This window comes from Lynx rufus, unplaced genomic scaffold (genome assembly GCF_022079265.1).
Source record: "Lynx rufus isolate CCGP_SWC_20201006 ecotype Redwood Valley unplaced genomic scaffold, mLynRuf1.p SCAF_2, whole genome shotgun sequence".
Lineage (NCBI taxonomy): Eukaryota > Metazoa > Chordata > Mammalia > Carnivora > Felidae > Lynx > Lynx rufus.
In genome coordinates, this window is record NW_025814834.1 from 201,903,346 (window position 1) to 201,928,690 (window position 25,345).

General features: G+C 58.5%; 1 protein-coding gene across 3 annotated transcripts in view; it reads left to right on the top strand.

Moving 5' to 3' along the window:
* Positions 1 to 25,345, top strand: part of AHDC1 (AT-hook DNA binding motif containing 1) — a 64,367-nt gene that overhangs the window by 30,918 nt on the left and 8,104 nt on the right. For 2 of the 3 annotated variants that reach the window (XM_047084631.1, XM_047084632.1), the window contains exons 3-6: positions 11,969 to 12,147; positions 17,286 to 17,397; positions 17,536 to 17,573; positions 17,959 to 22,875. In XM_047084631.1, coding sequence (XP_046940587.1) covers positions 18,033 to 22,832 — 4,800 coding nt within the window. In that variant the 5' untranslated portion in view covers positions 11,969 to 12,147; positions 17,286 to 17,397; positions 17,536 to 17,573; positions 17,959 to 18,032 and the 3' untranslated portion in view covers positions 22,833 to 22,875. Of the gene's footprint in view, positions 1 to 11,968; positions 12,148 to 17,000; positions 17,398 to 17,535; positions 17,574 to 17,958; positions 22,876 to 25,345 lie in introns of all 3 variants that reach the window. The other variant, XM_047084633.1, reaches the window with a different exon arrangement.

Here is a 25,345-nt window from a genome sequence, read left to right on the forward strand (position 1 = left end):
TCCCCAGGCCCCCCGGCACCCCCATCCCCCAAGTGCAGAACTCCAAGTTCTGCGCCACTTAAATGGGAGTGGCCATAGGAAATAAAGTTACCTCTCTTTTTCACCCTAAAAGCCTGGCTGCAAAGGGTTAAAGCAGCTGCACCCCCCCCCCCACCTTGCCTTGGTATGTGAGCTCCCCCAGGCTGGGGGGATGGGAGGAGGATGGGGGGGGGGGTCTGTCGCCTTATAGCCACTCATGTGGTCAGCTCAGACCTGACCAGTCACATTCCTGCCCAGGAGGACTGGGGCTTGAGGTGGAGGGGCAGGGGCCTGGAGGGGGCTGGGTTGGTAGGAATGGAGAGGGGGTACCAAGAAGCTGGAGCAAGGGGCTGCTGGGAACATGGAAGCATTATGCCACATAAACCCCAGAAAGCCTGAATCAATCTACCCTCCATTCCTCTGGGCCTCGGTCTCCCTGTCTTTCTTCCCAGTTTGCACCTGCCAAAACATTCCCGTGATCCACATAGCTGTGATACAGGTACAGACCTGGTCCCACTTCTAAACAAAGAGAAGAGTGTGGCAGAAGCAGTTTCTGACATGCAGAGCGGCACAGAGACTTGTGGGTAGCCTCCAGTGTGACTTTCCGGTGCTTGGAGGAGGTCGGCTGGGTTTTTGGCTGGGTCAGAGGCTCTGAGATCTAGGGTACAGAGCAGGCTGTGCTAGACAGTAGAAAGAGGCCTGGGCGGAGCCCCAGAAAGCCTGGTTCTTTGCCCGGCCCTGTGCTTGACTCCTCATGGCCTCAGTCTCCCCATCTGAGGGGCTTAGGCCTGTGGTCTCTAAAAGTCCTCCTGTCCTATAAGTCAGTGGCTCTGGGTTAGGGATGAGGAGTGGGGGGCAATGGTCTGGAGGGATGTGGGAAGCTGCCAGCTCAAGGGGGAGTTTGCAACGCGATCCCAGAGCGAAAATAGCCCAGGTCATTTTCAGCTGCTTAGGCTGAGGGAGGTATCTGATCCTGGCAGGGCAGGGCAGCTTGGGCAGGGGGCAGGGAGGAGCATTCTGTAAAGCTCTCTGGGAAACCGGACCCCAGGATGGGAGGGTGGGGAAAGGTTGGCAAGCCCAGCCGGGCTTCCTGAGACCCTCTGGGTCCTGGTAGCACCCCCACCCCCAACCCCACCCCCACAATGAAAAGACTAGGAATGCAGAGGGTTAACCGGAGGTGAGGGTTGCACTCCGGGCCCCCTTTGGGTCCTGGCCTGGATGAGGTGAAAGGTCAGCCCCAAGGAGTCCAGGCACAGCTGGGGAAAGAGTAACCCGATCCTTCTCCCTAGCTGGCTCAGGGGATCACAGAGCCGCCTCCCCCAGGAAAGGTGCTTTGACATCCCCAGGAAGGAGTTTGTTTCTACTTGTTCTCAGCAGGGGTTGGGGGCTAAGGGAGGATCTTGGCCCAAGGGGTCTGGGAGAGCTGCAGGCCTGGTGCCCCAGCCAGTATGGCAGTGCTTTGTCATCCCGGGGTCAGGGGAGGTGGAGGTGAGCCTGCTGGAAAGGTTAGAGGTAGCCTGTTCTGGCCCTGCTCTCACTCTCTGCCCCATTTATAATGACTGACGGCCAACCTTGGAGATGCAAAGCTTAGAGGCTCTTCCCCCTCAGCACACGTACACTGTCTGATGAGTGAGAGAAACCGCCTGATACTAGACTGTGACATTGACATGTGTTTGGGGTGGAGAATTACACCTTGACTCAGATTGTTTTGCCGTCCGCGGTTGTGTGTGTGGTGGGGTGTTAGAATGTAAGGTGGTATGATTGGTAGAGACAATACACAGAAGAACACGGGCTCTAAAGTCAAGTTTGACTTGGGTTCAAATCCTTGCTTCTGCCTTACGTGAGCTAGTAAACCTAAACCTCAGTTTCCCCACCCACAAAATGAGACTAATACCACTCCCCACAAAAGGTCATTGTAAGGATGGGCACAGAATAAGGGCTCAGTAAAAAGTAACCTTAATGGGCTTGACCGTCTGCTAAGGTGACCCTGTTGAAGCTCCTGGTCTGACTCTAGGGCCGGAAAGAGTTGGTGAGCTACAGATGGTCTGAGAGAGAGGGGAATTATGAGGATGTGACTGCATCAGTGTCCCCAGAGCTGTGTGTGTGGCTGTGGGAGTATCCAGGTCACTTGGGGTGGGATGGTGTGAAACGAATGGTGTTGAGCCTGTGGCAAAAGGCGGTTGGGGCAAGGTTCTTAAAGGTGACCTCTTGGGTTGGCGACAGCCCCCCTACTCCCCACCCTGGCAGGCTTTGTGCAGCAATGTGTGGGTGTAGCTGTCCCTGGAGTGTGGCTGTAGGTATGTTTGAGAAGGCGCAGGCATCCCAAGAAAGAACAAGTCGCCTTTTGTACGCATCCAGCCCCAGGCTGGGCTGGGCCCTCTCTGGGGGATCCCCTGTTTCCGCGCCCAGCTCCCCGCCCACGGACAGCGCCCCAGCCCCGCCCGCCACCTGATGAGGGGTGGCCAGGTGGTCTGAGCGCCCCCTCCCGGGGACCGCACTTCTGGCCTTGGGCAGGGGTCTGGGGCTTTCGGGCTGGGGGAGTGCCCGAAACCCTGACCCCGCCTCTCGTGACATCACTCCAGGTGCTACCAATCTCCAGGAGCCCTGCCCACGCCCTCCGCCCCCACTCCAGGCACCAATCTCTTGCTATCCGGAGGCTCGGTGGGTGGAGAAGGAGGCAGGGCCTGGCGTGTGGGGCTGGGAGACCACAGAGGGCCTCCTCCTTCCTGCTCTGGGAGGGGCTGAACATGCGACCCTGAGACCTTGGAGCTCAGCTCCCTTTGAAGGAGCTCACAAGACCTCTCACAGGGAGCACTCTACCTTGCTCACCTATCCAAATCTTACCAGCTACCACCTTCTGCAGGAAGCCTTCCAGAACCGGCCTCGCCCTCCCCCGTCTTTTTTCTGATTACCTCCCCCCTTTTAGCGACTCTCTGTAATAACGGGATACCAGTATACCACTAACTAGCTGTAGTCCACTGATCAGTTTACTGCGTACCAAACTGCTCTGTGTTTTTCATGGAGTATCTTACCTGATGGATCTCAGATTGTTTTCTACTTTGTATTATGAGCCTTTCCCACCCACTGGATTGGGAGTTCCTCTGGGCAGGGGCTCCAGACACAGCCTGGCTCAGCATAGGCACTACTAGATGTTCAGGATGGATGATAGATGAAGCAGGCTGCAGAGGGAGAGGACCCTGTCAAAAGTCACGCAGAAAGTAGGTAGAACAACCAAAGCTAGAAATGGGGTTTCTTGGCCCCACTCGGGTTTTTGGTTCTGGTGTGTGACTGAGTCAGGAGTTGCACAGAAAGATGCCATAGACCTTCCTTTTTGCTATAGGAGGGCCTTTGTCTACCCTCCAAAGATCAGAAGAGCCCAGAGTCTGATCTCTGCAATCTATACACCTTGTACCAGGATCCCTGACTTCTGGGAGGCTGAGGTGGAGATGCTGGGGGAGCAGGGAGGGGTTTTGCAGGCCAAATGGGCAGTTCAGGGCTGTATTGTGGGCCCAGTAGTTGGGGGGGGGGGGTACTGGTTCTGGGGACATAAAGATTTAGCTTGCAGGTGGGAGGTTCCAAGTTGGGAGGAGTGTTGGGAGCCAAAGTATGTGGGGGTTCAGTGCAAGAGAGGCAGAGATTATGCTGGGCCAGCAATCCCAGCACCAAGCTGGCCCAGTGGAATGCTGGGAGGCCCGGGGGATGGGGCCAGGCAGCCAAGGTGTCTCCGGTGGCACAGAAGCAGTTAAGAGCTGCCTCAGCCCGTTCCTTCAGACAATTAGTGACATCTCGCTTGACAACACCACACTGAGCCGATGCAGACCTCAGCCCCCCTCCCAGCCCCCCCACGGCCGCTTCAGCTGTTTATTCTTGGGCTTTAACAATTGGGATTCTGACTTGGAGGAGCGGGCGCCCCGCGCTGCCCTCTGACCCTCCGTCGCCTTGGCAACTGGAGCCCGGTAGGCCTGGGCTCTGCGTTAGGATTACAGATCCTGAATTCACAATCTTGCTGCTCCCCTGCAAGCAAAAACAGCAGCAGCAGCATGCGGGATCTTCAGCTAGACTGGAGGGGATGGAGCCAGAGGGTCCCCAGGGGCTAGCCTGAGGCCCGGGTGGGAACCTGGGATGCCCACAGGCGACCTGTAGAGCCGTGCCCCACTGGCAGCCTCCGTGGGGTGGAGCAGGGCCCAGAGCCCTCCTCAGCCCCAACCTCTCCCATCCTCTGTCTGGAAACTTTCTTCCTGGTAGAGCCCCGAGGGCAGGGGCGAGGCTTCTTCATCGCCCCCCCCCCCCTTCTTTTCCCCTCAGTCAGCCCCCTACCATGCCCAGAACTCCAAGTGCCAGCCGACTGTGCCCCTGCAGTGCCTGCAGCCATGGCAACAGCCCCCCCCTCACCAGCTCTGCTCCTTCCTTCCCCCCCACCGCCCCCCCATCAGCCAACTGCCCCAGCTGAAACCGGAGCCGATGCATCTGTGAGCCTCATGCCCAGACCCACATTCCATTTCTGTCCTCTGTCCCCCCCAGCTCTGGCGACGACATCTCCCCCCTCCTCATGCCCCCTCCCTCCTCACTCTGTGCTGTCCCCCCTCACACACATACACTCTATCACTTAGGGTCTCCCCCCTTCTTCCCGCCCCATTCTCTGTGTCTCACCCTCTCCGACTGTCTCTCTTGGTCTCTGGGTGTGTCAATCCCTGTCTGTCTCCAGCTCCCTGTGGTGTCCTTAGTTCTCTGTGCCTTGCCCTGTCTGTGGCAGGCTCCTTCTCCATCTCTTCCCCTCTGTGTGGATCTTGCGCTCCCTTTCTCTCTCTCTCTCTCTCTCTCTCTCTCTCTGTCTTTGTCTCTGCCTCATCCTGCCTGTCTCTCTGTGTCTTTGTCTTTTTCTTCCTCCTCTGTCCCTCTCTTCTGAGTTCTCTCTTGCTGTGTTCCTTCCTCCAGCATCCTGTCCTCTGTCTCTCTCATCCCCTCCCTGCCCCGTCTCCTTCTCTTTAAGCATCATTCTGCCCTGTGTCTTTTGCCCCCGTGCTCTTCCTCTTTCTCTCTCTTCCTGAATCTGATTCCTTACTTCGTTTTGCCCTCCCTCTTCTCTTCTTCTGACTCTCTCCTCTAATTACATAGATTTCTTTCAAGTAGTCTTCCTCTATTTTCCATTTGGTCATTTCCCTCATGGCCCCTGGGTTGGAACAGGGATGGGCCCCCCCCCAAGAGTCACCCCAAAGGAGTCCCCTTTCAAATAGGGGCCAGATGCGCTGGTACCTTGTTGGGCATCTATAGTTGAATCTGAGGTGGGGAAGGGAGGTTCTAAGGTCAGAGAGCCTATAGGAGATGGGGTGCCAGATGCCAAGAGTGCCAGCCTTTCCAGGCTTTAAGAGCACAGACTCCATCCATCTAGTCTACCTTCTACCAGTCCAGGCCAGGGCAGAGAGTAGTTCCAGGGGCTGAGCTGGCCCAAGAATCCCCCTGGCTATAAGAACTCAAAGAAGAGCATGTCTGGGCCTCACCAACTCCTGGGATTGGTTTCCTCCCCTGCTATAATGATGGCTGTCTCCGACTGTGCCTCAGTTTCCCCCAGTGGCACAAGGGTACTACCCTAGCTCTATTTCTGACTTCTTTAAAGTACTTTGGGTTCCTGGAACAAAGTTAAAGCTATGCAGAACAGGGAAGGGTTAGAGTAACTTCTGCCCCCTTGCTTATCGACACCACGGGGACTCCAGCACAGAGGAATCTGTCTCAGGGTAGGGGTAGAATAAGGGTCTGGTCATCTTAAGTATGAGTAGGGGACCGTGCCCCACCCCACCGCCCCACCCCCAGGACTACCAGCCCCTGCTGTCAAGCCCTCTCTCCCAGTCTGGGCAGTGGCCTCTAGCCCTCTTTCCCACTCACTGTCCCTCTTCAAGGAATGAGCTTGGAATCATGGGAAACAGGCCCTGGGTTGGGGGTGCCAGGCCTCCAGGGCCTAGCCCTTGCCTCTGGGTGTGATGGGACCTGGTCAGGCAGACAGTTCTAGGACCCTGAGGTCTGGGCACTACTCACAAGGGGCCAGGCGGGGGAGTAGGGGTGCCTGGGGGAGGCGGGTTGCACGCAAGGCATGCTGGGCCCCCTCGGTGGGTGGGTGGGGGGGAACAAAGCTGGCATCGAGGCCTCAGCTAAAATTAGCCGCTTCCCTGCGCGGGAGCGAGCATGCCTGCCAGCCGCCCAGATCGCCGCTGCCTCGGCAGGCCATCTGTCGCCACGTTTTGCTCAGTCCCCCAGGGCTCCCCCAGCTCCAGCCATCCCCAGGGGCTAGAGGGACTCTGCTCTGAGACTGTCCCTGGCCAGGGCTCTGGGCTCTGCTGCTGTCATGCTGTGTGACCTCAGGCTAGGCCTGTCCCTCTCTGGGCTCCTGGACAACAAGCAGACTCTGCACACTGACATCCCAGACACCCCAGTCCTTCTAAGCACCAGATCCAGGCGCTGGTCATAGGCTGGTTTGTGGGCTGCCTCCTCCCTTAGATCTGGCCCTCTGGTCCAGTGTTTGAAGATGAGCCAAGTGGGGTTTAGGGTAAAGGTCGGGATGTATAGCAGACTCCTGTCAGTTTCCTTGGTCTTGACGCTAGGGCAGCTCTGTGGCCAACAGCACCCCAACAGCCTCCCCTTCCTCCCACCCAACTCATTATTGACCTCCAAGCAGTCTTAACAGAAACAGCTCCAGGTGGGAAACTGGGGCTGGAGACTGAGTTCAGCTGCTACGAACTTGCTCCATGGCTTGGACAAGTCTCTTACCCTCTCTCTTAGTCTATTTTCCCCCCTCGGTAAGAAGCTCCCATTTTTTGAGCACCTGCCCGCTTCATATCACATTGTCTTGTGAGGCTGACATTACCATCCCCGCTTTACAGCTGAAGAAACTGAGGTACAGAAAGCTGAGGTTCCTTGTGAGGAAGCCGTGGAGTCAGGGACCAGACTGCTGTGTCCTCCTTCCCATGGCCCCCAGTGCTCTGCTTGCTGGTCTCCAGCCTCAGCTTCTTTCTGGCCCTTCCCTCGCTGCTGCCCCTTCCCCCTCCCCAAAAGCCATAGAGACCGAGCTGCTGCTCCAAGGTCACTCAGCTTGGCCTGGGAGGAGCTCAGACTTGAACCCAGGCCCCTTGGCTCCTGGCCTCCCTCACTCTCTGGCCAGCGGGCTGGGCCTGTTCCCCGGGTGAGTCATGCCCCTGGACTTTGGCCTCCTTGTCAGGCTCTGTGGCCTGAATTTGGAGAGGGGGCCTTCATAAGGACTAGGGGCTCCGTGCAGGTCTGAAGCTGTCATCACACTCCCTCCTCAGTCCTGGGCCCTAAGGACATGGTAATAGCCTCTAATCCACCTCCCCACCACCCATCTCTGAGAAGTCTTAACAGGAACGGCTAGCTCCTCAGGCCTCAGCAATAGCTGTCCCTCCACCACTCATGCTGCCCCCTTCCAGGATCACTACATTCAATTAGAAATGGGGCAGGGGTGGCAGCTTGGGGAGGTGGCATTTCCAGGTCGTCCGTGTGGCCAGGCAGCTTCCTTCCCAGCACTCCTCTACCGCAGCGCCAGGCAGACAGGTTACCCAGGAGGGAGGCCACAGCGCCTCCCCTCCTGGTGTCCAGGGACCAAGGTCACGCCCAGAGCCCTGTGCGCCTCCACCTCCTCCTGGGGCCAGTGGTGTTTATCACTGGGGCAACATGCGGCTGTGCCCGGCTCTGGCAGTGCTGGGGTGACATTCATGCCCTGTGAGCTGTGACGCCTCTGCAGGCAGAGGACAGCACCACCCAGGCTGGCGACAGTGATGGGGGAGCAGTGGGGGTGGGTTGTCACCTGTTCTGAAGCAGTAAGGGGGTGATATGTTGTGTGCCCCTCCAGCAGTCTGAAGGGAGGACTCATGGGGAAAGGGTGAGGTTGTGGGCAGGGGTCCTCTATACCTTCCTCACACCTGGGAGGTAAGGCGTGTGTGTGTGTGTGTGTGTGTGTGTGTGTGTGTGTGTGAGAGAGAGAGAGAGAGAGAGAGAGAGAGAGAGAGAGGTTCTCTGCATTTCACATCCCATCGTGGGTGTAGGAGTGCCTGGCTGCATGTTAGTTACACCATTGTGAGGGTGACAACCTGTGTCCCTATCTCCTGTTGTCTGGGGGTATCAGATGTGCCCATCTCACACTTTGGGCAAAGTGACAGGTTATGTACTTCGCTCATCCTGTTAGGCGGGTAGTTACCAACCCATACGCCTGTCTCTGACTGTTGGGTATGTGTGAGATGTCACCATGTGCCCATCTCATGCTGTTGTGGGGAGTGACATGTGTGATTATCTCATGCTGTTGGGAGGTTGTCAGTAACTTGGGAGCTTGTCTCTCACCCTAAAGAGACAACATGTTGCCCAGTGGTAGGGGGCCCACAGTTGGCGGGGCCTTCCCGTGTAGACCACAGGACCCCAAAGGGCTGGCCAGGGGAAGCATTCAGAGCCGTGAGCACAGGGACAAGTGTGAGGGCGGCGGGGGGGGGGGGGGTGTCTGAGTCCCACATGACCTGCCTTCTGACCCATGTGCCAACCCTTGGGACTATTTCCCAGAAGGAAGGACCCAGTGTTTTTCAGACGATGTGGCAAGCGGCCTCTGGGGCTGGGACAGAGGTGACTGGGGAGGTGGGGCACCAGGCAGGGTTGGCGTGGGGGTCTGTGTCCCTGCAGGCGTGGGGGGACCCCAGTCCCTGCCTCTTCTGCCCCTGAAACTGTTAAACTAATTAAGGCTGTGGAGCCGCAGGATTAATCGGGGCAGCTCAGCGCGGGCCGGGAGCTCAGGTAGTCGATTAGTGCGCCGCGGAGGATATTGGATTTCTGAACCGCAAGTCAGCACTATTCGGCCTGTTATCTCGCCGAGGCTCGAGGGTCAGGAGGCGGGAGGCTCCGGGCGTGCTGGCCGCCCCCACCCAGCCAGCTCTCAGCGTCCACTCCCCCTGCCCACACGCCACCGGGGCCATCTCCGGTGCCCTCACCCAGTCCCTCTCTGGGTGTGCCCTGCATCTCGCCCCGCTGTCACCCTCCCAGTCCCTTGACCAGTGCTGATCTCCCTTCTCTGTCCCTCCTGGTCTCACTCACACTCTGTGCCTGGGGACACCCACTCCCGGGCCTCTGACCTGCGTCTCCACCTTCCCGTCCACTGTGGCTGTCCCCCACCCTCTGAGCCCCTCCCCATCACCAGTCTCTGCGTCTCTGGCTTTTGTGTTCTTGTGTGCCTGTCACGCAGTTTCTGTCTGTCACTGCCTGTCTGTCTCTCATGTCTCTCTGTCTCAGTTTCTCTCCCTCTGTGTGTCTGTGTATCATTCTCTGTCCCTCTCTGTCTTTTCCTTTCCCTCTGGGGTTCAGTCTCCCTCTCTTTCTCTCTCCCACTCCTTCTCCCTCTCTCTCTCTCTTCCTTTCTCTCTCTCTCTCTCTCTCTCTCTTGTGTGGTCTCGGCTGGTGTCTGCAACCAGAACAAATCTCCCCCAGCCAACACCCCCTGAACAAGGAGGCCAGAGCAGCTAATGGGAAACATGTGATTCTGCCTTGCGCCTGGAGCACCGTGAAGGGAGCCTTAGTCCCAGCTCAGCCCCCCTGCCCCCCCTCCTGCATTCCCCCCACCACACTGCCCCCCTCCCAGCATCTCCCCCAGCCTGTGCGGGCACAGTTGCAAGATCCCCAGTTATTCCCATTTCAGGGGGTGTGGGGGGGAGCTGGCATTTATCAGTTGGGGAGTATCAGGTTGTGGAGGGGCTGGGAGCAGCTTTGCTCCTTAGGTCCCTCTAGCCCGCAGGGCCAGGCAGACCCCATGCAGACTTCTTACCACCCCCCCCCCCAACCACCACCACCATATGTAGAAGAACAGGGCCAAGATGAGCTGAGCTGTGGGGGCCTGGATGGGGGACAGCCAGTCCACCCCCACTGGAGGGCTCTGGGGCCACCCAGATTTCCATCTTTTCCGCCCTCCTGGGCCTCTGGAGAGCTGCAGAGGTGGGGGCTCCCAGAGGGCTTGGGAGCTGCCGGGCTGCATTTATGTGCCCACCCAACCACGGGGAAAGGGGGGATGGACCAGAGGAGGGAGGCTCTGGCAGGTTGGAATTCTCCTTCTCTGCCTGTGGATAAATTGTCCCTAATCCAGGCTTGGGGAGTTGTCTGGCTCCTACAGAGAGAGAGAGAGAGAGAGAGAGAGAGAGAGAGAGAGAGAAGGCAGCAGATAGGAGGGAGGAGGGAAGCAGGCACACAAACACAGTGACACAGACACACACTGTTTCACAAAGGGTCTCACATGCAATGCACATGCACACAGACACGCACCGAGGAGTTACACAAAGGTACTGCACAAACACTGAGGCACTATTGTGCTGACAGGCACACCATGGCACACAGACCTTCACACACATGTTGACACTGACACATAGCTATTTTGGCACACACATACAGTGATATGGCACAAGGACCCACTGACACACACACAGGCACCCAGTGACGAGGTTACACAACACACACGAGTGGACACATGCACCAGCGCATCCTGACCCACAGTAAAACAGACCCACGGGGACACTGTGACCAGACACACTGTCACACCATGACCCTGAAAGCCCAGAAAAAGGCAGAGGTAGGAGGGAGGTAACACTGATCCACAGTGACACCAGTGCCCGCAGTCACAGGCCTCGAGATTGGAAACCTGCAGGGACAGCAGAAGATCAGCCAAGCGCACCCCCCCACACACACACACACATCCAGAGAGCTCTGAGACACCCCCCGCCCCCCACACACACATCCAGAGAGCTCTGAGACAGGCAGAAGCCGGTTCAGCTCCTGACACAGCGCGATGCAGAGAGCCAGGCAGAGCATGTGCACACACACACAGGCACACTCAAACCCAACCACAGCTGGGGTCAGGGTGCTCGCACAAAGACAGACACACATTTCTATGTCCTCATAGGCATGCAAACAGGCTCAGCTGGACACACAAACAAAGCTGAATAGAGCCGGATCAACACAGCCACATGTATAACTGAAGATACTGAACCCAGGTACACATCAGCCTTTCACACGTGCGCACGCACGCGCGCGCGCACACACACACACACACACACACACGGCTAACCACACAGACTATAACTGAGCAAACCTAGGATCCTCTGCATGTACACTCTTAAACACATATGTATACACACAGACATTTAGAAACACACAGAGGCCAAAAAGACCCAGGAGCCCACATACAGGTGTATTTACCCAGACAGCTGAACATTCACAAACGTTCATTTACACAGGCACGATCTCTACCACACATACAAATTCCCAGGCAACCAGAACCTGTAAGCAGTCCATGAGGCCTGGTTCCCAGACCCCCTCTGGGCTCCAGTACAGACCTCGGGGAGGCAGACAAATGGGCAGGAAGCAGGAGGGTGGTGAGAAGGGCCATGGTTATTAAAGAAAACAAGAGACCTAACCAAGTTGCTGATGGAGAAGAGTACACGCCAGCTGCATATACACCCCGCGTGGAAATCTGCATTCACCATCACTTTGAACAGCAATTCTCACACCTGCATTATAAGTAAGCTGTTAGCAATATACAGTTTCCCCAAAGCATTCCTCCCCATTCATAAGATCTCCCCATTTTGTAGATGAGAAAACCAAGAGCCAGAGAGGGTAATTGACTTGTCCGTGATCATATGGTGAGGGTTGAGCCAAGGACTGTGACTCCCAAAGGTCAGGTTCTTTCCACCGTAGCATGTGTGTTCATGTTCATGCATGTGGGTACCTACATATCCAATGATACTGTTTCCCAGTAGGAACCTGGGGTTTCAAGAGACAGGCTTGCCGTTCCCCAGCGAAATGAGATTGTACCTGATTCCACTTTTTGCAAGAGTGGACCCCATCCAGGACAGCCTCCTGGTCCCTCTAGCTGGCTCATCCTGTGACTGTGCTCATGCCTGGGGTGTTGTGTTTGCTTCCACAGATGGGAGCTTGCCTACCTGTCTACCCATTGGCCTGGACCCCAGAGCCTGCCCAGCTAAGTGCGTGCAGAGGGCCCCGGTTTCGGGGCAACTCTCAGGCTGCCGCAGGGACTACCCTGGAATCACTGGTGAAGACAGGCCTTTCCTGCTGAGTCGGACCTTGTCTGCATAGCCTGCTCAGGTAACAGTGTACAGGGAAGCCAGGTCTTTGCCTGGGCCACCACCAGGAAGTGGGGATCAGGGGGGACTTATTTCCCAGTTTTAGCAGGAATTCCACCCCCCAACCCCCAGCTTAGGCCAAAAAGAGGCCCTGGATAGAATCAAAATATATTAATTAACCCAACTTACTCAAAACTCCCCCATTATCCAGAAAGGGCAACTGAGGCCCGTGGACATACAGCAAGTCCCCACGAGTCCTGCCTCCTAGTCCGGGGACTCTTCCCGACACTTTGTTGACATGAGAGAACTGGGAAGAGAAAGGGGTTGTGACAATGACCAGAACGCAGGGCAGAGATGGAAACCAGAGTGCCTGATGTATGCAGCTGAACTCCCCCCACCCCCCAACCCTACTGGAGTTTGTGGAAGCAGAGAGCTGGGAGGCCAAGGTGAGGTGCTGGGAGGACCGGGGTCGTTCAAGTATGCTAGGTTACCCTCATAAGATGAGGCGGGGTGGGGGTACTGCCTGACTCCCTGCTTCTGGCCCAGTTTAGCCCACCCAGGCTCTAGAGCCACAGAGGCCAGGTGGGGCTGCCCTGCCCTGCAGAGGCAACTCCCTGAACTGACACATGAAGCCTCCGGGGTTCCAGGAAGCTCCCTAGAGCCCGGCCTGCCTGGGGACTCCACCCAACTTCCAAAAGAGCATTCCTGGGGCCTGAGGTCTGGGGGTGGGGCCTCCTGGGATGGTAAGGGTGGGAGGTGTGGCTATGGGAGGATGCAGGGCTGTGTGTACCCAACTGTAAATGCACAGGGCGTCTTGTGTGCCAGCACTCAGGCTGTGTGCAAACAGGTGTGTGTAGGGCTCTGTCCTTGGGTACACAGGGTTCTGTATACAGGAGCTAAATAAGTGGACTGGGCTAAGGGACGTGCGAGGGCTCGGTATGTACTACATTGGAGAGGTGAGTGTGCAGGATCCAGAGTGTATACTGGGTAGCTGCGGGGATGCTGCAGTGTTGTGTGGACCACACTGGATGGTGTATGTGTGCCGGGCGCTGGAGGGGTGTCTAGACAAGAATCTGACACACTGGGGTGATAATGTGGGCACACTGGGATGGTGTGGAACGTGCACACAGGATCTCTCCCGCATGTCCCTGGGGAAGCTTGTGTTCAGGGTTCTGGGTGTACACTTGAGGGTGGTGTGTGCATGTGGCTCCATTTGTGCTTTGGAGGTGGGCTGGGCAGGCCTTCAGCTGAGCCGGGCTCAGCAGTGCCCAGCCTTGTGGCCAAATCGCTGAAGTCACTTCCTTTCCAGCAGCAACTTTCCAGGAGGAGGAGTTCTTCAGACCTGGGCGGGGAGGGGGGGGGTGGAACAAGGAGCTCTCAGGGGAAGGAGGTGGGCGGGGGTGAGAGGCTGCGGGGAGGGCCTGGTGGGGCTGGAGGAGGGGTGTCCTCCGGGAGACAGAAGGAAAGACTAGGACAGGAGTCTGGAAGGGCCAAGGGCAGAAGGGGATGGGGGTGGAGCAGGGCGGGAAGCACAGTCCCTGGGTGACCTCGGAGGGAGGAAGGGAGGGCCGCCCGGCAGGGTGACCCTCAGGTTCAGCCAGAGCTGGCGGTGGTGCCCGCAACACCTGGCACCCAGGGCAGGGGGCTGGCAGGGGGCGGAGTCTAGGGAAGACCTGCTTGCCAGGTGCCCTGCTCTGGGCAGGAAGGGGGTGGGCGAGGGCTGCACAAAGGAGCTCTGTGTGGCTGGGGGTAGGGTGGGGTGGGGTGTGCTATACCGTGGGGGGGCCCTGATGACTCCAGGAGGCCAGGCAGGACTTGCTTCCCCTTGGGGGCATCAGTGGCTCTAAGGGGACACCTAGTGGCAAGGGAGGGTAGTGCATTTGGATGACTGAGGTGGGAGGGGGTAGAGTAGAAGGCAAAAAATTAGAACTGGTGATGAGGATTGGGACTGTTGGAGTAGGATGCAGGGGAGGGGGCTCACTCTCTGGACAGTGTAGAAGTTTGTATCAGAGGAGCTCAACAAACCTAAATTCAGACCCCAGCCCTTCCGTGTCCTGGCTGTTTATCCTCAAGGGCATTACTTAACCTCTCTGTGCCTTTATTTAAATGCCAAATAAGTGATGGCTGCCGTTATTATTTTCATCATTATTCTTCTTAGTAGGATTTTGGGCTGGAGTCTGGTAGGAAGAGAATCTTTAGGCACCGTTGGGTAGGTGAGAGGGGGCTAAAGGAGATTGAGAGGGGGGCTGCATATCCTGGGGGATAAAGGCCCCAAGGGAGGTGATGGGGAAGGGCCCACAGCAGTAGCAATAGCCCCTTTGATACAGTGTTTTCCCTCTGAGGACATCCCTGGGCCTTCAATCCAGGCTGGGAGGGAAATGGTGTTGGGGGGGTGGGGGAGGAGTGTGCCGGCTGGAGAGAGGGTCATGAGGCCGGAAGTGAGAGCTGGGGCTGGCAGCCTGGCTCCCCTGGGGAGGCTGTGGGTGGGGGAGGGGGAGGCGGGCTGGGGAAGGGGTGGGGTGGTCACAGCCGCAGCGGGGGAGGGTGGGGCTGGGGACTCAAGGATGTGGGCTGGCGCTTCCCGGCACTGTGCACAGCAGGTTGGGGCCCCCAGCCCCCCTCCCAGCCTGTTGGTGTCCCCACGGGCAGGCTCAGACACACTGACCCAGAAGCAGACTGTCAGACAGAAGGACCCTTTTGACTTTGTTCACAGACATGGGATAGGTGGTGCCCTTGGGAGGGGTCCAAGAAAATGGCTGCCTGGGTGTGGTGAGGAGGGGAGCCAGCTGCTTCCCTCAGATCCTGGAGGCTGCAAGAGAGAGCAGTGGACAGAGTCAGGAGGTCTGGCAGGAGGACATGCCCAAAGGTCCTCACGGGTGGGTGGAACAGAAGCAACCACTGGAGAGGAGGTTTTCTCTTTTGCCAAGATCACACCCTTGGGCCCCAAGTGGGAGGTCTCCAGAGCAGGGAGGTTTGGTGAGTCCCACCCTCAGGAAGGGAGACATCTCAAAGACTCTCAGGGAGCCATGGGTCAACCATACTGTTGGAAATAGGACTTGGAGATTCCACAGTCTGAGCCCCTTCCCTCCTTTGTGAGGTTCTTACCCACAATCCTGCCTTCAAGACCAACAGTTGAGAGAGCCTGGCCTGGGAGGGGCCAGTCCACAGTCTACCACCAGTCATGGGAGAGAGTAGGACCCTGAGTGATGGAGTAGGCAGGGCAGGGAGGCGCAGCTGTGGCCTGGGAATTGCAAAGAGAAAAGGGACAGTGGACAGAGGGATGTTTTCTGTCTGGCTGGATAGGCGACAGAAGGGCTCTCTCCGTGCTCTTTTGTGGCCTTGGGCAAAGTCCCTTTCCCTCTTTGGATCTCAGTTTCCTCATCTGTAAAATGGGAAGAGCACAAGGTGGCACTAGAACAGGGTACCCATGGGGGAGCTGATTAAAAATACAGATTCCCAGATGTCCCTTCAGACCCGTGAGTCAGACTCCCCTGGACCAGGGCCTGGGTATCTGGAATGTTACACAGCTCCCCAGGCCCAGGGTTTGGAAGCCAAATGGCTTGGCGATTTTAAGGTTCCTCCCAGCCTTAAATTAGACCACAGCTCTAGAAGAAGGAGTGGCTGAAGGAAAGTTGCAGGAGCTTGGAGGGGAAGGAGACTTCGGACTTAGGGCAGAATTAGGAATCCTGCCACTTAAGCAGCTATGTGACATCAGGCAAGTTCTGCAACCACCACTCTGAGCCTGTTTCCTCTGTAACACAGGGGTCGTAAACCATGGCTCCTGGGTTGCTGGGAAGATTCCATGGGTCATATGTGTGGAAGTGCTTTGTAGATTGCAAATCGCTGCCCACCGCAGGGGAGTGAAAGAATGTTCCTTTCCACACCATCCTGTCCCTGAGTTGGCTCTGCAGTGTTCCCGTGGGATGATAGCACTGGGCAGCAGCTGGTAGGAGTCTACATGTGTCTGTGGGGGGTCGACCCACGGGATCAGGTCAGAGCCAAACATCAAGGAGTGATCGGGGTCCACCTTTTAAGACCCTTCCCGTGGTCAGGGCCCTGAGTCTTCAGGCTCCCTTGGGAGTCAGACACGCCTGGATTTAAATCCCAGCTCTGCCCTGACCAGCTCAGGGAGTCAGTCAGTAAATATTTACGTAGCATCCAAAGCCCAGGCCCTGAGGTCAGGGGATACCGTGGTAAACAAGACGCATACAGTCCCTGCCCGTGAAGGGCCCACGCTCTGGGGGGAGACAACACCAAAAAGCCAGTCATACAAGTAATTGTTTGCAGTTGTGATAAATACTATGAAGGGGATGTGGAGACAACTCTGAGACTAGGTAGCAGGGGCCAGACTGTGGCCAGAGGTGCGTGGGGCCGGTGGAGGGTCAGAGAGGGTCTGTCTGATAAAGGTGAGAGAGGGGTCAGACAATGGCCCTTTCCACATTCTTGTCTCTCACCCTCACTCCGCACCCTTCCTGGGTTCCACTTTTGGTCTGGAGAGGGGCGAGAGAGAACTACATGGAAAAAGGCCGGGCTCATTGCTCTGTGTACCTCGTTCATTCATTCATAAGAAATAGTAAATATTTTTTGAAGCATGTCTGTGGGCCACGTGCTGATCCGGGTGTTGGATTGGAAGTGCCTTCGTGGTTCTCACCACCTTCCAGTAGATGGTTTCCTCACCTGTAAAAGAGGGGATGATAGTCACACTGATCTCAGGTTTGCAGGGGGCTTAGATGAGATCACCCACAAAAAGTGCTTATTAGCCCATCGTCTGGCAACAGAGAAAGTATCCCCAGAGTGTGAGCTTTTATTGTTGTTGACTCCCTGGTATGATTGTTAAACCTCTGACCTGAGGCACTCTTCGCTTTTTCTTTGCAGCTCTTATCCCAGTAATAATTAAATCAGTTATGATTATGTGATCACTGTTTGTCTACCCGGTCTTTGTGCAAAGTAGGCACTCCGTAAATAATGAGTATATGAATGAATGATGTGACTTCATCTCTGAGCCTCCATTTCTTCATCTGCAAAATGGGGTTATTAATAGCCCCTACCTCACAGGATTTGTATGAAGAATTAAATGAAACGATGCCTGGACAGCTTCCAGCCCAGCGCCTGGCGCGCAGTAGGTGCTCACTAAACCTGAGCTGCGGTGGTCCTTTCCAGGCGCTGTCCACGCCCCGAGGCCTGGGCTCAGGCCGAAGCTGCTCCCCAGCACCCCCAGCTGACAGCCAGCAACCGGCAGAGCCCCCAGGCACGGGGGCCCTCTCTCTCCCAGGTCAGCCGGGTGTGTGCACTGGAGGGAGCACCGAGGGAGCCGGGGGTGGTGTGCGGAGAAGACTGGGCCAGCGGGCAGCGGTTGGGCTGTGGCCACCAGACCATTCAGATCCTCTGTTGCCTGTCTTGTTGTCCACAGAGATCTCCAGTGTGACAGCCCAGGCGGCAGAGCCGAGGGTGAGTGGCCAGGCTTCTCCTGGAGTCCTGAGGATGGGGGCAAGAGGGAAGAGGTCATGCCCTTGATAGGATTTCCTGGCCCTCTGCGTAAGTTTGATCTGGAGTGGCCGCCCCAGTCTGCCGATGGGCTTCCCTCTCAAAGGCAGGCATCCTCTTCTCCCTGAGCCCATAGCCAGCGTCTGGAAGTGGGTGAGCTGTTACTTGGTAGAACTGGGACCCCTGAGGGGTTCATGGTGCATGGGGTAGTTTGGGAAGGGCTGGGAGTCAACGGGACGTTGGGCTTGAAGGGACTCATGGGAGAGATGCAGGGGTTCACTGAGGACGTGGGAAGCTGAGAAGGTCTTGGGCATTGAGTGAGGGCTCTCTTGCCTGTCCTGCCCGGCAGGTCTTGGTCCCGGCTTCTCGCACCCTCATGTCAGCCCCGGCCCCGCCCGGCGGCCCGCGGAGGACAAGGTCAGGATGCGTGTGAAGCCCCAGGGCCTGGTGGTGACTTCCAGTGCCGTGTGCAGCTCTCCTGACTACCTCCGGGAGCCCAAGTACTACCCCGGCGGCCCCCCTACCCCACGGCCCTTGCTTCCTACCCGGCCCCCTGCCAGCCCACCCGACAAGGCCTTCGCCCACACCTTCTCCGAGAACCCACGCCCACCCCCACGCCGGGACCCCAGCACCCGGCGCCCACCAGTCCTTGCCAAGGGGGACGACCCGCTGCCCCCAAGGGCGGCCCGTCCCGTCTCACAGGCCCGCTGCCCCACACCCGCGGGAGACGGCAACAGCTCCCGACGTCGCTGGGACAACGGGCGGGTGAACCTGCGTCCAGTGGTGCAGCTGATTGACATCATGAAGGACCTGACGCGACTCTCCCAAGACCTGCAGCATAGCGGTGTGCACCTGGACTGCGGTGGCCTCCGACTCAGCCGCCCACCTGCCCCGCCCCCTGGTGACCTTCAGTACAGCTTCTTCTCCTCACCCAGCCTGGCCAACAGCATCCGCAGCCCTGAGGAGCGGGCCACCCCCCATGCTAAGTCCGAGAGGCCCAGCCACCCACTCTATGAGCCTGAGCCCGAGCCTAGGGACAGCCCCCAGCCTGGTCAAGGCCATAGTCCCGGAGCCACGGCCGCGGCCACCGGTCTGCCCCCAGAGCCTGAGCCAGACGGCCCTGATTACTCAGAACTTGCTGACGCCGACATCCTTAGCGAGCTGGCCTCCCTAACTTGCCCCGAGGCCCAGCTGCTGGAGGCCCAGGCCCTCGAGCCACCATCTCCTGAGCCAGAGCCTCAGCTCCTGGACCCCCAGCCCCGCTTCCTGGACCCACAGGCTCTAGAGCCGCTCGGGGAAGCTTTGGAGCTGCCACCCCTGCAACCTCTTGCTGATCCTCTGGGGCTGCCAGGCCTGGCTCTCCAGGCCCTGGATACCCTGCCCGACTCCCTGGAGTCGCAGCTGCTTGACCCTCAGGCACTTGACCCCCTGCCCAAGTTGCTTGATGTCCCTGGCCGCCGTCTGGAGCCTCAGCAGCCCCTGGGGCCCTGCCCACTGGCTGAGCCCTTGCGCCTGGACTTGTGCTCACCCCACGGCCCCCATGGGCCTGAGGGTCACCCCAAGTACGCCTTGCGGCGCACTGATAGGCCAAAGATCCTGTGTCGCCGGCGGAAAGCTGGACGGGGACGCAAGGCAGACGCTGGACCAGAGGGCCGCCTGCTGCCCCTGCCTATGCCCACAGGGCTGGCAGCTGCCCTGGCCGAGCCCCCGCCGCCGCCACCTCCACCACCTCCTGCCCTGCCGGGCCCAGGCCCGGTCCCAGAGCTGGAGCCAGAATCTTCCCAGACTCCAGTAGCCCCTACCCGCAAAGGCAAGTGCCGGGGTGTGCGGCGCATGGTGGTGAAGATGGCCAAAATCCCTGTATCACTGGGGCGGCGGAACAAGACCACATACAAGGTGTCATCCTTGAGCAGCAGCCTCAGTGTGGAGGGCAAGGAGCTGGGCCTGCGCGTGTCAGCCGAGCCCACCCCGCTGCTGAAGATGAAGAACAATGGACGGAACGTGGTGGTGGTCTTCCCGCCCGGGGAGATGCCCATTATTCTTAAGCGTAAACGCGGCCGCCCTCCTAAGAACCTGCTTCTGGGTCCCGGCAAGCCCAAGGAGCCAGCGGTGGTAGCGGCTGAAGCGGCCACCGTGGCAGCGGCCACCATGGCCATGCCAGAGGTGAAGAAACGGCGGCGGCGGAAGCAGAAGCTGGCATCTCCCCAGCCATCCTACGCAGCAGACGCCAATGACAGTAAGGCCGAGTACTCTGACGTCCTCGCCAAGCTGGCCTTCCTGAACCGCCAGAGCCAGTGCGCTGGGCGGTGCTCACCCCCCCGCTGCTGGACACCCAGCGAGCCCGAGTCGGTACACCAGGCACCCGACACCCAGAGCATCTCCCACTTCCTGCACCGTGTGCAGGGCTTCCGACGGCGTGGTGGTAAAGCAGGCGGTTTTGGTGGCCGGGGTGGGGGCCATGCAGCCAAGGCAGCCCGATGCTCCTTCAGTGACTTCTTCGAGGGCATCGGCAAGAAAAAGAAAGTGGTGGCAGTGACAGCTGCTGGCGTTGGGGGTCCCAGCCTCACCGAATTGGGGCACCCACGCAAACGGGGCCGGGGGGAGGTGGACGCCATGACTGGGAAGCCCAAGCGCAAGAGGCGGTCCCGGAAGAACGGGACTCTGTTCCCAGAACAGGTGCCTAGTGGCCCAGGCTTTGGGGAGGCAGGCGCCGAGTGGGCCGGGGACAAGGGTGGCGGCTGGGCCCCTCACCATGGGCACCCAGGCGGGCAAGCCGGCCGAAACTGTGGGTTCCAGGGGACCGAGGCCCAGGCCTTTGCCTCCACTGGACTAGAGAGCGGGGCTTCAGGCCGCGGCAGCTACTACAGCACAGGTGCACCTGCGGGTCAGACCGAGCTCAGCCAGGAGCGCCAAAACCTCTTCACCGGCTATTTTCGCTCACTGCTCGATTCGGATGACTCCTCCGACCTCTTAGACTTTGCCCTCTCAGCCTCTCGCCCCGAGTCCCGGAAGGCATCAGGCACCTACGCAGGGCCCCCCACCAGCACCCTGCCCTCCCAGCGGGGCCTGGCCACCTTCCCCAGCCGGGGAGCCAAGGCCAGCCCAGTGGCTGTGGGCAGCAGCGGGGCTGGTGCGGACCCCTCCTTCCAGCCCGTCTTGCCCTCTCGCCAGACCTTCCCACCAGGCCGGGCAGCGAGCTATGGGATAACTCCGGCCACTTCAGACTGCCGGGCAGCCGAGACCTTCCCGAAACTGGCTCCCCCACCTTCAGCTGTGGCCCGCTCACCTACCACCCACCCACCCACCAACACCTACCCACCCCAGTATGGCGGCTACGGGGCTGGACAAAGCGTTTTTGCCCCGGCTAAGCCCTTTACGGGCCAGGACTGTGCTAACAGCAAGGACTGCAGCTTCGCCTACGGCAGCGGCAACAGCCTGCCTGCCTCTCCCAGCAGCGCCCACAGCGCCGGCTACGCCCCACCGCCTACTGGTGGCCCCTGCCTGCCACCCAGCAAGGCCTCCTTCTTCAACAGCTCTGAGGGGGCCCCCTTCTCTGGCTCAGCCCCCACACCCCTGCGCTGTGACAGCCGGGCCAGCACCGTCTCACCCGGCGGCTACATGGTACCCAAGGGCACCACCGCCTCTGCCACCTCTGCTGCCTCTGCCGCCTCCTCCTCCTCCTCCTCCTTCCAGCCCTCGCCTGAAAACTGTCGGCAGTTTGCGGGGGCTTCTCAGTGGCCTTTCCGGCAGGGCTATGGAGGCCTGGACTGGGCCTCGGAGGCCTTCAGTCAGCTCTACAATCCCGGTTTCGACTGCCACGTCAGCGAGCCCAACGTGATCCTGGACATCTCCAACTACACGCCGCAGAAGGTGAAGCAGCAGACGGCCGTGTCCGAGACCTTCTCCGAATCATCCTCCGACAGCACCCAGTTCAATCAACCGGTCGGCGGCGGTTTTCGGCGTGCCAACAGCGAGGCCTCGAGCAGCGAGGGCCAGTCGAGCCTGTCCAGCCTGGAGAAACTAATGATGGACTGGAATGAGGCGTCCTCTGCCCCCGGCTACAACTGGAACCAGAGCGTCCTCTTCCAGAGCAGCTCCAAGCCGGGCCGAGGACGGCGGAAGAAGGTGGACCTGTTCGAGGCCTCACATCTGGGCTTTCCATCGTCCGCCTCGGCCACTGCCTCAGGCTACCCGTCCAAACGGAGCACCGGGCCCCGGCAACCACGAGGTGGACGGGGTGGTGGGGCCTGCTCAGCCAAGAAGGAGCGAGGCGGTGCAGCAGCCAAAGCCAAGTTCATCCCCAAGCCGCAGCCAGTCAACCCCCTGTTCCAGGACAGCCCGGACCTTGGCCTGGACTACTACAGTGGAGACAGCAGCATGTCGCCACTGCCGTCCCAGTCAAGGGCCTTTGGTGTGGGTGAGCGAGACCCTTGTGACTTCATGGGACCCTACTCCATGAACCCGTCCACCCCTTCTGACGGCACCTTCGGCCAAGGCTTCCACTGCGACTCGCCCAGCCTGGGTGCTCCTGAGTTAGACGGCAAGCATTTCCCGCCTCTGGCCCACCCACCCACGGTGTTTGATGCTGGCCTGCAGAAGGCGTACTCACCCACCTGCTCACCCACACTGGGCTTCAAGGAGGAGCTGCGGCCGCCACCCACAAAGCTGGCTGCCTGCGAGCCCCTCAAGCATGGGCTCCAGGGGGCCAGCCTGGGCCACGCAGCTGCAGCCCAGGCCCATCTTAGCTGTCGGGACCTGCCACTGGGCCAGCCCCACTATGACTCCCCCAGCTGCAAGGGCACAGCTTACTGGTACCCGCCAGGCTCAGCTGCCCGCAGCCCGCCCTATGAAGGGAAGGTGGGTACGGGGCTGCTGGCTGACTTCCTGGGCAGGACGGAGGCCGCGTGCCTCAGTGCCCCACACCTGGCTAGCCCGCCGGCCACGCCCAAGGCCGACAAGGAGCCACTGGAGATGGCCCGGCCGCCTGGCCCACCCCGTGGCCCCGCTGCTGCCGCTGCTGGCTATGGCTGCCCACTCCTTAGTGACTTGACCCTGTCCCCTGTGCCGAGGGACTCGCTGCTGCCCCTGCAGGATACCGCCTACAGGTATCCAGGCTTTATGCCGCAGGCGCATCCCGGCCTGGGTGGGGGCCCCAAGAGCGGCTTCCTGGGGCCCATGGCGGAACCTCACCCTGAGGACACATTCACCGTCACCTCCCTGTAGTGCCAACTGAAGTGCCGACTGGACCTCGAGGTTTTGTTCCTGGGTGAGTCTGGGGATGCGGGTGGAGTGGGCGGAGGCCTGGGGGGTGGGAAGGATGAGGACGTTAGAGCTTGGACAAGGGGAAGAGGTGCAGTGATGAGCAGGAAGGATTTAAGGACAAGCTCAGGGACCCGATAATAGGAAGTTGGGATTCAGGAAGGAGTCTGGGATTAGGTGTTGGGGACGGTCTTCAGGAAGGGATGGGGTGCTTAGGTGGGGAACCCAGCAAGAGGCTTGGACGTTGAGTTACTGAAATGGTTGGAGAACCCTGGACTGGATGTGGCCATCTGGTTTGGTTCATCAAATGTTTATCTTCCTTGTCCAGGCCAGCTCCTAGGCGGGCACTGCCTGAGTCCCAGGAAATACCTACCACTTGACCTCTCGCAAGGGAGGGCATGTGCAGGGCCCTGTGGGAGATGAGCGAAAGGTGAAGCAGGGTGATAATTAACTGCCAGGGCCCATCCAGGGTACGGCCCCTGCCAGCCTCCCACACTTCTCTAGGAGCTTCATTTAGTCCGAGATGCAGTCTGGCAGGGGTCAGGCCGGGGGTGTGGTCACTATGTCCTGGTCACGCTCTGCGAGGGCTTTTTACAGAATGGCCTGAAGTGTCTTTCCTGGTCCCTCGGGGTGCACCCAGAGATTATTTGTCAATATCTTCGACCTGAGGTGGGCTCAGAGTGGTCAGAGGCAGGTGGGCTAGGGATCCAGGAGTGGAGAAAGGTTGCTGGGATCCTGCTGTGCCTGACCACCCGCACCCAGTGGGTCTATCCCCGGGCAGGATATTTCCTGACCAGTCCCTTTCCGGAAGCCGAATGCTCTTCCAAGAGTTCTGCTAAATTTCGCTAGATGTTTAGGCACCGTGTCCTCATTAGGTGGAGTCAAAAATTTTAGTATTCTTAAGATTTTGTTTAAGAAAAGGAAAATAAACGAGGGGGAAATGCCTCCAAAATGGTAAAAAGAGACAGGGTTGGAAGAGTCATTTTCTTGAAGCACAACCAGCTCCAGAAAGACAGCCACAGCTGGTCCATCAGATCTTCACTGTTTGGACAACAGACCCGTCACCAAAGTGGCTCAGATGTGGTAGGTGGTCGGGAAGGGGACTGGGGGCCTGTCTCAGCCCTTCACCCTCCACCTCTGCTGCCACCGCAGCCTCCTGGGAGTGTCTCTTCCTGGAGGAGGAATAGCAGGGCTCCTGGAAAGTCCCATCCCTGCTCTGGGGAGGCCATTCAAGGCCAGGGTGACTCAGGGTCCTGAAGTTGTGTCAGTGGAAACTTATTATTCCCTTTCTGCCTGACCCCACGTCCCTTGGTGCCCAGAGGTGGCAAAGGGCAGCACGTGGGAGTCAGGCGGCCTGGAGAAGGACCGTTCCCCAATTGGCCATCAACTTGCTGTATGCCCTTGACCACGCTTTTACTCCCTCCAGCTCTGGGCCTCTGTTTCCCCATCTGTTCAAGAAATTTGACTTTGATCATCTTTTAGGTGTTCCAACTCTGCATGGCATAGACAGTGGACCAACCTTTTTTTTTTTTTTTTTTTTTTTTTTTTTTGGCAGCATAGTTTCCTCCTAATGAAGCCAGGCCAAGATTAAAATGGCCTTCCATTCCCCATGCGTCTCACTGCAAGCAGCAGTGCTGCAGATCTGAAGCAGGCCAGGGAGAAGCTGCTTAGGGTTTAAAATGTCAAACTCTTGATCCTTCTCACTGGAGGGGAGATGTCTCACGGATAATCCAGAAATGTGAAATAATCCAAAAACCGTTCCTCCTGGGCTCTGGGTGGGAAAATAAATGAATGTGGGGGCTGGGTGTTTGAGCAGGTCACAGCTCAGTGAGATACATAATGGAGCCATCCAGTGAGGCCTGAACACAGGAGGAACTGGGATGCCATCCAGCCCCACATTCTGGCCACGCTCCCTACTCAGGGCTGGGAGTTGACAGCACTGTCCTCAGACTGATGCATTCAGTTGCTCCAGAGACATCTGTCCAGCACCCACTGTGACCCAGGCATGGGGGCTGGGGGGGCACCACAGTGAACACCACAGAGGAGGTCCTGGTCCTCAGGGGGCTTCCAGTTTAGAAAGAAGGACATTTGATAATCATTTGGTAACGATTGCTGTACAAAGGACTGCAAAAGAGGAAAAGGTAGGAGGCCGTGGGAGCCTGCAGCAGGCTGACCAGATCCTGAAGCTGATGCCTGAAGGGGCATCAGCTAGACAGGGAGTGGGAAGAACATTCTGGGCAGGGGAAACAGCGATGGGTAAAGCCCTGGGGTAGGAAGGAGCTCAGATTTGAAAAACTGATAGGAGAACAGTAACACTGACTGAGCAGGCAGGGCAGGCAGGGCATTGGAAGGAGTTTGAACTATATTCCAAGACCAGTGGGAACCATTGAGGAGTTCTCCGCCAGAAGGCTCCCCCCACCTCAGCCCCGCACCCCCCCCCCCCCACCGAGCAAGTATCAGAAGTAGTGGTTCAGCTC